Raw genomic sequence first — 12904 nt, 5'->3', positions numbered from 1 at the left:
CACCACTTAGTGCATTGTGGTGTAAAAAAAAAAAAAATATATATATATAGCAGATGTCATCAATGAAACTTTAAATGAGCTGTTACACAGCGTTACCTCCAATTCAAGCTCCTGCCTCCTGGGATTGTGAACGAGGAATGAGAAAGCCTCTTCCCACAAAGGCTCGCTGGTCTTAAACCGGATCTTGATGGGAGGACAGGTTGCCATTATGTTAGTTGTTACAAGATGCGGGAAGAGCCGTCTTCAAGTGAGGTTAATTAAAAGCATTATTCAACTGGAAAAATCTGTATGTGCCCCTCAAGTGACTGGAAAGTGTCATGTTTGTCATAACAGAATCATAACATCCTCATGATGCATTGGTCCATTATTTCAGAAAGGTGCTATAATTTGGACAAGGATTACGTTAAATAAATGTGAAAAATCCTTAACGTGCAGTGATTTCTATTAGATTACAACCAGTGACCTCCTGATATCTTTTCAAGTGCTCTTTCAGACACTTAATATATTTTTATGAGAATCTCACTCTAATTATATCCTGAATTCTTATGCCCTTTAGACATTATCTGCATTTGATATGAGTCAATGCATATTTCTGCACATATTTCCATATAATTGCCACTTTCAGCACTAAATACAGTGTGTCCTGATAATAAGAACAGCCGTCAGTGCACATGTGCCCTTAAATGTCTTCCCTTTTTCTGCACTTATTGTACAACCTTATGGTGTTTTTCACAAATTTGACAATTAGTGAAGCAAATTTGCACATACCCTGATTATATTAGCGTTCTGATATAAGTCCATTAATCACATTTTTCATTCATTTATTTGTGTAAATAATCCACTGCTGTCATTTTGCACATTATTCTTATATTCCATGGTTTTAATCATAGGCGTGGACTCAGGTCACGTGACTTGAAGTTGACTTGGACCCAAGTCCCATATTTGATGACTGAGCAGGGCAGGAGAGGCAGAGGAGGGCAGGGCAGAGGAGTGTGTGAGAGGACAAAGTGAAAAAAATAAAGTACTTGCAAAGTAGGCACTGCCTTTCTTTGGAATAAACCAAATGCAGAAGTGCCTTGACATTTTTATTCCCAAATTAATTAACAGACAGACTGGTGAGTTGAAATGGTTGTGCTAATGGATCATGTGCAAATATTTACATATAAAGGGCAGACAGAGGTATATATATATATATATATATATATACATATGTATTAACATTAAGATAGGTAAAGAGCACATTATGACTCATTGAGCACTTGCCTGTCTTGACTTGGGACTTGAATGCCAAAACTTAAAACCCTCTTGTGACTAGCAATGATGTCAGATTTGAGTTGGCTATTCTATTTTTTATGCCTCCCTTTGGCTGCACTCTTATTTAGACTGTGTAATTATTAGTTGCTGTATTTCATTATTATTTATTGTTGCAATGAGCCACTTTTCCCAACGGAATCATTCACCTTATTCACTACAAACAGGACATGAGGTATTCAACCGTCTCTTAATCCACCTGCAGTAAAATTTCAGTATTGACAACGGCTTGGATCTGCAGCTTGGGAGCTCTGAAAAGAAACTCCTCGGGGAAATGGCTGTTAAAAGACACTAATGTCTATCTGGAGGCTAGCAGGCACTTGACGGTGTGTTGCCCGTGTTGCTTCTGCAGTTTGTTTACTTGCACAGTAGTCATTTATTTATTTATGTATTTATTTATTTATTCCACGGTAACAGATTAATCTGGATCAAACTGCATCACATAAATTGGACAGGTTTTTCAGAACCAACAGAAGACACCTGAGAGTAGGGTTTAAATAAGATTCAAATTTGATGGCTTTAAAGATGGCATATTTCACTTTATTTAAACTTTGATTTTGCAAATACCTTTGCCAATTTAAAGGAACAGCTCACTCTAAAATGAACATTTTCATTATCTACTAACACTGAGCCAGATGAAACTAGGGCAGCCCCTTTGAAAGTTGATGAGTCAAATCATCAGTCATAGACCTCGGCAGTCGACTCAGAGGGTGCAGTTGAAGGGTCGTTTTTTTTTTTTTTTTTTACTGGGCAATATGACAGCAAAACAACACACATGAACTGGGACTATACTGCAATATTGAATGGAAGTTTTTTAGACATGGTAGATGTGCAATTAACTGGATTACTTAACTGGAAAATTACAGAGAACAGTACTGAAGCCACTCTGCCCTTAATCAGCATGAAAACACGTCACATGCATGTGCAAAATCTCGACATACCTACAGGGCCAAACAAAAGCTGACTGCCCACCGAGCTAGTGGAGGAAAAATGACGAATGCTGGTGAAAGCAGCCAAGCGGACACTTTCCTGCATTTCCGTGTTCACAATTACACTCACAAACTGAACACCAACTTGTAAGACGTGTAAACAAAGAGGAAAATGTGGATTATGCAGCAGAGGGACAAGCTCTTTGCCCAGCCTTATTACAGGAGAACTCTTGCTACATAACTCTAAATACAGATCGTTTGGCTTCAGAACACTTGGACGATGTTGCCCAAGCTGCACGGAGTAATTGTGTTTGTGTATTTGCTCTTTCTGTAACTCTAAAAAGCATAACCCACTGACTTCAGTTTTTTTGGAAAAGGCTGCCACCGAGTTTTTCCAGCTGTCTCTTTGTGTGTTGAACGGACACTTCATCTGTGTTTCAACTGGCATGGAGGTGAGTAGGTAATCGCAAAACTTTCATTTATGGGTGTACTGCTCCTTTAAAATGGGAACATCATAACCACAAACAGCTGCAGAAGTTTAACTGTCATGTGGGTGGACAATCAAATTAAAATTCACTATCTGTACTTGAACACAGTCGCCTGTTTTTGAAGAGTTAAAGGCAATACATGTAAGAATCTGACAATATACAAATGCTCATGTAGCTCATTAGCTTTGCACCAAACAAGTGACATGACAGACTCACCTTACTCTCAAAAGTTTTATGTCCGACAGTAAACTGGACATATGGACTGGGCTCGCTGCTGCTCTTCTTGCCCGACTGTGGGAGGATCAGAGAAAATGGTATTAGATGCCGCCACGGTGACGCACAATGCACAATGCACAATGGTCGGTTCTGTTCAACACAATTACTCTCAAACACAGGCAAACTGGAGATTAAACAGACAACAGTAACAGGATCCGCAGGACAGAGAAAGAGCATTCCTGAACGTTTTGACAAGCAGGGCTGCAGGCAGAGAGGCTACCAAGGAAACTGCCAAGCTTTGTCTCCTCTGCAGTCTAATTTTAGAGCTGCATCCTGAGCTTTGACAGCTAAGAGCATTATTCAGCATTGCTTACAGATTAATAATAGCCCTCTGAGACACCAGTTAAGGAATATAACAATGGAGAAATGTGTTAAATTACTTCTTATCATGTGCTTACTTGTGTGGATGTGCTTAAATTGGCCCCCTATTTCATTTTATGCATTAGAGATAAACTCTGTTTTGTCCACACAGGCTGATTTACACAGCCCAACCCTAACATATGCCACAGCTAGTTTTAAGAAGGCACATAAGCAGGAAAATGCATGATCTTGTGCATCTTGGTCTGAACGGATGGAGATTATAAAAGTGGCTTTTAATAAAGCAAACATGCATCATTTCTGTGCACTTAGATAGAAATGTGTCAGTCATTACTGAAATTTTGATTTATCTGTATTTGACTCATTTCCTTTGATTCATAATTAACCCAGTGTTTCAATTAATACATTTTAGCATACAATGTTGGATTTTGTGTGCAAAGACCACATGGCAAATCTAAAGTTGGGAAATCAAGTGTCATTACCGGGACAGATAGAGGAAAAAGAGAGGTATAGCATACCGAGGGCACAATACAGACACGACTGTCCACCTTCATGCAAATTTTTGCAAAAGATATACTGCAGTTCAATCCGCTTGCTTAATAATCACCACAATCACATGACAGTGGATGCTGCACTTGACAGAGAGAGACACACAGGGTGTGATCTGTGCATGCAACCCACTTTTCCCACATTACCTTCAGCGCCTTAAAGACTGAGACTTGCTTCAACCCATCATAGGTGAAATCTGACAGGTTGCTCTTTAAGCCACAGGGAGATGGGGAGAAAATCACACCCGCAGTTAGTAGGGAGTGATTCATTATGGTTAAGAAGAGGCATGAGAGCGACCCAGAAAGAATGGAAAAGACTTGGGAATGGATGCTGAAACAATGAATTATAGAAGAAAGGCATAAAAATGGCATGAGGCCAGGTATCAGGGAAATTCTGGCTGAATTAAATGCTGCAGAGAGATGAAAGTACGGAGGTCGGAAATCTTTAGGAAAGCCTTGGATGAGTTTTGACAGTAGCTCGTATGACACATTGTGTGATTTTTTAACAAGCTAGACTTCACTCGCTTTATATCTGCAGAACTGGACGCTAAAATTTTACAGAGGTTACTCCACTCTTAAAGTGATGCACCTTATTTTTCAGAATATTAATGTAACAAGTAGGCTCTCTCACTGCTCCTGCATGATTGTGTCCCCTGTGTCATTTCCTGACCTGAGTATCCGTTTCATGTTAATGGTTACTGGGTAATTGGAATACATTTTATTAGACACTCCGTGCAGCTACAGTGACTGACATGCTTTACAGGACTCCTGTTACAGTTACAACCCACGTCAACACACACACGGCTAATGCTAACACTGCCAGGGTGCAAAAGCGCTGGAGGACTCACAAATAACGTTCTATACTCTGAGGTACTGCTCTCACAAAAGACTAGGCCAGACGCTCTCCTCTCTCTTAAGTTTCCGCAGCCCAAGCTCCCTGTGAAGACGCTCTTGGGTGAAGAGGGGGAGGAGAGAAGGAAGAGGAGGAGTGGGGGGGTGAGGCCTGAGATTCCTATAGGGCAACTGTCATGTTCAAGTTGTCAGAATGAGCAGGGATATCTGATATAAGACAGAATCACTGAGCTGTGATGATCTGACCATATAACCTGCTAGAAAATCTCTTGAACCCTGTAAGAAGTAAGAGGATGGCGGCCCGGTTCTCTTTTCTGGGATAAGATTTGCGCAGTTAGGAGGAGAATAAATTCCAGGCCTTGTGGTTCAGGTCAGATGGGGGTCAGAACCAAGTGAAAACCAAATTTTGAGGGAACAGGAAAAGACAGCAAACAGATTAAGTCACCCAAGTGTGTATGCATTGTGCAACACAGGGCAAATCTTGTGAAAACATACCAAACAATAGCGCATTATTACTGCACATGCTGACCAGTAATCGATATTTAAACAACTACACAACTCTGGCATTTCTCACTAAACTGGTTCAGAGTGTTGCCAAATGCGGTGTGTGTGTGTGTGTGTGTGTGTGTGTGTGTGTGTGTGTGTCTGATTGTGCTTTGGGCAGAGAACAATAAGTCTATTGCCTAACACAGCTAGAAGCCACAACACCTATTACACACAGAGTAGAAGACATACTGTATGCCTAATGCTGTATTTTAGCAAAAGTGCCGCGTTAGGATATAGCAGCAGATCGATAGCGTTATCATCATCAAAACAAAGCAAGCTGTGCCATAACTCACTGGCAGGTTCTTTGCTGAGTCCAGATAAACGACCAGCAGCGCAGAGGAAAGCCCGTCATTGGCCAGGCTTCTGTCTGCGCGCACGCTTCGCAGCACCTGATTGGACAAGAGAGACAGAGAGGGAGTAACCACCAAGCACGATGACAGACACACGTCCAAAGTGACAGTCGCCGGCGCTGACATGCAAACAGTGATATATAGCCACTGCTCGGTCGAAAGGTATGTTAGCTACCTGGTCAATCTTCTCAGGCGTGGACAGCAACGACAGCCACTCCAGTTTCAAGTGGAGCTTCCCGGTGGACACTTCTTCCAGGTCAAACCACTACAATAATACGACCAAATGTCACAGTTAAGACAATAAGGGGAGACAGTAGCTTCCACTCTTTCGTTGTGAAGTGTTCAACCTCTTCAATTCTGCTGATTACAGTGGTGGTTTCGTCTTTACAAGTGCATGCTACACTAGTGGAGACCCCAAAGATACCAAACATGTCCAGCTGAATTACAGGGAAATGTGTATAAAATGATAATGCAAGATATCTTCATATTTTGTATTTGATTTAATGTAGCAGCCATAAAACAGAGGCATCATGGGTTTAAATATTTCTCTTAGTTTAAGTGTGCTGTAGCTTCAATGAAACATTGCAGCCAGCAGGTAGAGAATATGAATGTGCAGCTGTCGTAAAATATGGAAAAAATCTTTTGTTTTTTTCCCCCCCTAAGTTTGATATCAGAGTTCTAGGGGTTAACTATCCCTTTTTAAAGGAATTAAATTGATCTGGTTAAAGGATAATTCCCAAAACCCAAAGGAGCTGTAAAAATAATAGCTGTTTGAATGGGTAAAGGACATATTATGTTAATTTTTATCCTCAAACTTTACTCAAAAGATCATTATTCTGATGGAAATAACCATAGGCCAATATGAACGGACACAGAGGAAGAGCTGTACCTCATCCACTTTCTGCTCTTTGTGAAGCTCAGCCATATCAATCATGAGGCTGCAAAACAAAGACAGATAATTACACCAGTTTAGGTGGTATTCAGCATGAAGAGAAATCACACCAATTTATCTGAACAGAGAGGAGCGATCTATCGATTCCCTGCTGCATCTTGTTGGCACTGGGAGGCAGTCGGAGGAAGAGCTGGCGCTTGGTGGAGAGTTGAAGCCTTGGGGTAAAATCAATGAGCTTTGCCCTTGGGCCTGGGACTAAAGGATAAGACCTAAGCCAGACGTTAACTGATGTCCACTTCCCACAGATTCATTCGTCACACTTTTCCTCTGAGTTTACAAAGTAGTGCTAAGGAAATAATAGGCATTGCTATAACAGTTTTGCAATACCGAGCTATCCCCTGGCCAATTACAAAGAAGCTTGTTAACGGCTGGGGGGGGCTCATATTGTTGAGGAGCAATAAAGCTTGTGCCTGCAATGTGATTTGTGATCAAGACTGGAGACGAGCTCACCTCCCCAGGAAGTCATCTTTGTCCGGGTCCTCATCAAACAGCTCAATCTCAAGGTGCTGCCCCGAGTGCTCATACACCAGAGCCTGACAAAGATAAGATTTTTGTTGGTGACTGTTCAGCAAAGCATGTCCAGTCGATAGAAAATACACCCCTGTGGAAATGAGAGATTTCAGCAAACAAACAAATTTAGCACTGTGTGAAAACCTCAAGAATCCAGAGATATTTTTGCTTGAATATCCCCCCACACAAATATGATGAGTTAGAAAATTATCCTACTATGATATCTCTGAATTCTTAGGGTTTTCACACAGTGTAGACTTCATGTGTTGATAATATGCTGTATTGCCAGTAATGACAAGCGTTTGAGAATTTCTGTCGTGTGTGATTCATTCAAACAAAGTTGCAAATCCCTACTAGCAACGTAACAAGTGTTCATTTTCTATTCCAAGAGATATTGAAGATTTGTCACCTCGTAAACTTCGTTCCACTTTGGGTGGAGGCTCTCCTTGATGGTCTTGCTCTGGAAGAGCTGGTTGCCGATCTGCAGGACACCGTATGGGTCTGACTTGCCTTTGATCAGCCCTCCTAGAAATTTATCCTTACCTTCCAGATCCTGGGCCTCGAGGAAGTGAATCCTCAGGACACCCTGGTGAGACGTGCCAAGCAAAGAGTTAAGGGTACAGTTCTGAAATAGCAGCCACTGACACTTCGAGGCCACAATGTAGGGAGAGGAGATAAGATGTGACATTACCCTCAGGGTGTTATGAGGCCTTGCAAGAGAAAATGCGGGCTTACTATCAAGGTTGGCTAGTAACAGAGGATTGGTATGTTGTGTTTAAATGATGAACAGAAAGAAAAGAAAAAAATAACTGCATTCTGTTATGTTACCTAAAACATGTTGTTGTATGCAAAAATGCAATCCATTTCCCCAAACTTTTTTTTTTTTTTTCCCCCACTATTTACGATCAGTACCATAAACTTTTACTCAAGTCTGGTTTTATGTGTATGCATAAAGTATTGTGTAAATGAATGCTGGCCCACCACAAAAGATGAATAAATAAATATGGCAGCATTACCAGAGGGGAATCATAATTCATAAACTGTTTATAACCTAAAATATCATTATAATGACTACATATCACAATCTATATATATTGTCAAGAGATGTTGCATGTAGTGGAGAATGCTGGCATGTTAATCTCATTTCCATGGATACAGGTACTGTAGTCGTGCCATGGCTGTGAAATTCAAAAAAACAAATATAATCTACTGCTTAGATCCCGATGCAGCGCTATGCCTGTTTCATGAAAGAACATTTTATGATTCATTTTTGTGGCCTTGTTAGTTTTTGTATCATTCTGTCCTGATTCTTTTGTTTTCAACACTGCGAGAGGAACAAAACTGTAACAGACGCTGTCTTCCATCAAAGAGAAAAGTTAAGCTACTCTTCAAGGTCAAGGGAAATACCAAAATCCTGTTTTTTAAGAACAACCAACATGTTGACAGGTGTTGCTTGTTCCTAAGGTCAATACTTTGGTCATTAAATAGGTCACTACGTATACGTGTTACCAACACAAGTAACACATGGCATCAGGTGGCTGTCAGTTGTGAAAGAAGAGACCTATTTTCTGATTGGTTGGTCGGTACGTAGTAAAATGACCATATTGCCTTACTCAGGTATTTAAGCTGCATGGTTTTACTGCTCCATAACCCTGAATAAGGCAGATTATTGAACCATGGTTGTTGGTAAAATAGAAGATTTTAGTGTTTTACTAACCTTCAAGAATAGTTGCCACTAATTACAATTTTGTTGAGGTAACAAGTAACAAATGGAGTGCATTTTTAAATAACCTGCCAAGCCCTGCTTACTACTTTATTTTGTCACTATACAAGTCAGGAATTACGGCATGTTGTATGATACCAGTTTTATAACTAACTGTACAGCCTAAAGCAGCCAGCAAATATCCTTACCCAAAGGGATTGTATTCCGTTAATAAGACGCAGTATACAATGAGGCATATAAATCATATTTAATCAGATGCATTTTCAAATAGCACTCGTACCTTTGGCATGGGAAAGCGTAGCCGTGCCAGTTCCACATCCCCCACCAGCGGGATGGTGATACGGTTGGGTAACACCAGGTAACTATAGATAATGTCTTGAATCAGACTGTCGGAGAAGCCACTGTAAAGGAGGCATGAGGGGAAGAGAGGGGTGAGGGAGCGAAGGAGATGCGGAGAAACAGAGTGAAAAAATAAAGTACTTATCAGACAGTAAGGGTGCCCTTGGGGTTATAAATATTTTCCCTTAATCTCAGTTTCGTGCTGTGCCTTTTAACTCAACATGTTAGAAGACAGTAGGAACATTGGAGTCAGTTCAAACATGCTGCTGGTGCTGGCCAACAAGCCTTTAAAGATCTCTCTGATCCACTGATTATTCAACGCTCGGTGACAACAGCAGTGATACTGGGAGCAGAGAACAATAATATTAATATTAATATAAAACTAATATTACCAGGGCTTCTTTTATAATCACCTAGCTGCAGTGGCACGACAGGGAAATTGCCTTCACAGCTAGAACAATGAAAATACAATAAAAATTCATCATCAAGCTTTATTTCACAGTTTGTCCCCGAAAGACAAGCGGTTGAGATTACAGCACAATGTAGCATTTGTCATGATATTCAAATTTGCCTAAGATACTAATGGAAACGATCCTGGAACTGGCTCTGAAGCGATGCCAGGTGTCAACCAACATTACTGTCACCCACCAAATCTACAAAACCATGATAAGAGAAATACCTAGAATTACCATGTGAGCATCAAAGATGACATTTACTAAAACAAAGGGTTTTCTGTAGCTATCCCTCATGTTACTTTACTATAACAATGCAGAAATGTATCTTGGGAAGAGCTATCTTGGTCACAATATTGTAGGGATTACAACAGGCACTTTCATAAGATATTTACACTCAGTAGGTGATTTGAGGGAGGATGAGGGTGGGATACCATCCACCCTGGAAAAATGACCAAAAGTCATCACCCTTGTTGACCTGCCAGCCCCACCTCTCGACCTCCTTGTAGCAGAGAGAATGCAGGGTCAGAGGGGTTGTTTAGTTGAATATGTTAGTCTTGTCTGCCTGACTCATTTATCCTATATCTGATTGAGGTTTGTGCAAGTTAGAATCTAAGGTCCTGACCATGGCTCTGAAATATCAACAGCCTAACTGTGCTGTGTGCTGATAAATCCATGGCGCTGTCCATGCCATGGTGCTGAAGTAGCAGACAGATTTGTAATAGTGCGTATTCATCTCAGTCCCATCCTTCTGTCAGTTTCAAATTCGATCTATAATATTCTCGAAAGTATATCTTACAAATACTCAATTCTAAACTATATTGTAGCCTTTATACTCTATAGAGTAGAGTCACCTTCATGATCAAAGTGACCATGATCAAAGTAGCAGCATGTAGTCGTGGAAGAGCAGGAGGATCACAGAGACACACTTCTGCCTGTAGTATTCCTATAATATTCCTTTAATATTTCCTTTTAGTATTTCTGTGATCATTCACTAGTGTCTGTGCTGCTGAAAATACGCCCCAGTCCAAGTCAACTCTATATAGACTAAAATATTTTAGGGGAGAGATGACTACAGACATAGCTTTTACCACAGATGTTTGGTCTAACCTGGGAGTGGAGCAGGTCATGTGACTGTGGAAATTAACCTGCACTGACTGCACTGTGCTCAGCTGCCATGAGATAAAGATTATAATGTCGAAACTATGGTGTCTTTTGAAAAATAAGCATTATTAGAATGTTTAAGGGCCGCATCCACAAAAACAATAGGCTTACACAAAATATGTATTTAGCCTAATAGCAGTTCTATTAAATTGAAATCGTAATCTCATTCAATACAGAAATGGGTTCGGGTGGATGTGGGTCTCTTTTACTCTCTCTCTCAAAGAGGAGCACAACAGCAGACGGAGGGAAAAAAGAAAGTGCAGCAGCACTTTTTTTGCTGTCCTCACTTGTTAAGTCACTTGACAGCTGTGTAAAAAAAACAGAAGGGAGAGAAGGATGATAACAGGATGAAATGGAATTGCAGAATTTGAAATGTCACACTCATGGTTGAGGCGTCCTGCAACAATGTCCTCTGGGAGGTGAACACAGGTGTGTGTGTGTTGGTTGGTGGTGTGTGTGCAGGAGGGTGCTCCCAATGGATTACATCCCCCTTGTTCAAAAATAACACATCATCTACTGTTCACACACAAGACCCTTCTGTTAAACAACCTATTAGAAATGTGGAAATGATGACAAAGCAGGTAAAGGGAAATAACGGAGCAGCTAGAACATTCTAAGAAGCTCACAAAATTGCATCTCTTATATAATGCCTTATCACTCAGCCCTAGGCGACAGCATGTGTGTTGTTGGCGTTATAAAGCAGGCGACTTCCATGAAGCCTTGTTGAATTAAGCCATTCACACCTCGATATGGCTCAGCAGTCAAAGTGTGGTGAAACCGCCGCACCCCACCTCTACACCCACTCTCAACACTGACCCCAGCTATACACTACATCAGCATTATCCTGGCATTGCTCTGACACTTACAGCGAGTCCACAACACCCAGTATTTGCCTCCACACTGTCAATCTTAACAGCAGTAAGCTCATGGGATGCCTGAGCCAACTGGCCTCAAGCAGCCCACTCACACATTCAGAAACTAAATTACACCAAGAAATATGGGCTAAAGGCCAGATGACCATTCAGAAATGTCCCTCTGAGCAGTTCTGGAGTCCAAACTGTATAATCTTAGTTATGTAAAACAACCATACCAGAAGAAATTTTTCAAATGATCATGAATGGAAATACTAAAGAATGAGAAAGACTAGCTTTTAGATGTTAAACAATGGACTAGATGCCATTGCTGTTTTTGTTTTGTTTTGCTTGGTTTTGTTTTTTTCCATACACCTCTCACAGTGCAAGCCATGTAAATGTCAACAACTGATGCGTGGCCAGAAGCTATGTGACATTTCTGAGCAATCAATAGTTTATGCGCAACGGAATTTTATGTTTCATTTAAGCCTGGGTTCAGAATTATCCAGTAAATGGTGTGATCTCTCACTTCCTGTAAAGCTGTCATTAAAACAAAACTCTAGGCTATGACACAACAGGGAAAATGCACTGGGAAAAGATTTTAGGAATGATGAATTAAATATTGAACATCACTTAACATTGCACAAGCGCCTGCAGTTACTTACAACTGCGCAATATGCGAAGCAATTCATTCATGTCGCTATGGCAACTTCACTGTAATGAGTATATCACAAAAAATCAAAAATGCAGAAGTATTGCTTCCTCTGGCAATTTCTTCTGCACAAACAATGGCATTTACTGTTAAAAATAATCATAATAATAATAAAGAATAAAAAATAAAAACTAGAGATGGGACTTCCTAGGTTTCAAACAATTACAGAACACATAAGCCACCTGCTCTGACAAAAACCCAAACGAAATAAACTCAATATTGCTGTCTGAATTTCTCTGCAGTCAGGAGAAACATTCAGTTGATCAATCCTCAGCTTGGCTTCTAGAGAAATGGAGGTGGGGAAAACTGTTCCTCCCTCTCTGAGCTGATTAGAGACAACATGGCTCTCTGGTGAGGGATTGATCACAGGGAAAGTTTACCTCCAGCTATGAGCCGCGGGTGTAAAGGGATTCCTGCCGCATCAGCTCTTACCGCTGTATCATCCCCACCTACTTGCTTGCAAAACACACACAAGTGAGATAGATGTTCACCTGAAAGGACTGCTCATAACTGCTGACACTTACACGCACATCTTACAGTGTTTTCTATACATTCTCAAAAATAACATTAAAACACCTGTAGT

General features: G+C 40.7%; 1 protein-coding gene across 1 annotated transcript in view; it reads right to left on the bottom strand.

Moving 5' to 3' along the window:
• esyt2b (extended synaptotagmin-like protein 2b) overlaps positions 1-12904 on the bottom strand; it is a 33077-nt gene that overhangs the window by 5178 nt on the left and 14995 nt on the right. The window contains exons 8-15 of the mRNA XM_030079082.1: positions 9084-9204; positions 7490-7666; positions 7021-7103; positions 6508-6556; positions 5794-5883; positions 5562-5657; positions 2945-3019; positions 97-183 (exon numbers count right to left, since the gene is read on the bottom strand). Coding sequence (XP_029934942.1) covers positions 97-183; positions 2945-3019; positions 5562-5657; positions 5794-5883; positions 6508-6556; positions 7021-7103; positions 7490-7666; positions 9084-9204 — 778 coding nt within the window. The remainder of the gene's footprint in view (positions 1-96; positions 184-2944; positions 3020-5561; positions 5658-5793; positions 5884-6507; positions 6557-7020; positions 7104-7489; positions 7667-9083; positions 9205-12904) is intronic.

The sequence above is a fragment of the Myripristis murdjan genome, chromosome 20, assembly GCF_902150065.1.
Source record: "Myripristis murdjan chromosome 20, fMyrMur1.1, whole genome shotgun sequence".
Classification (NCBI taxonomy): domain Eukaryota; kingdom Metazoa; phylum Chordata; class Actinopteri; order Holocentriformes; family Holocentridae; genus Myripristis; species Myripristis murdjan.
This window is presented reverse-complemented; position numbering and strand designations above follow the sequence as displayed.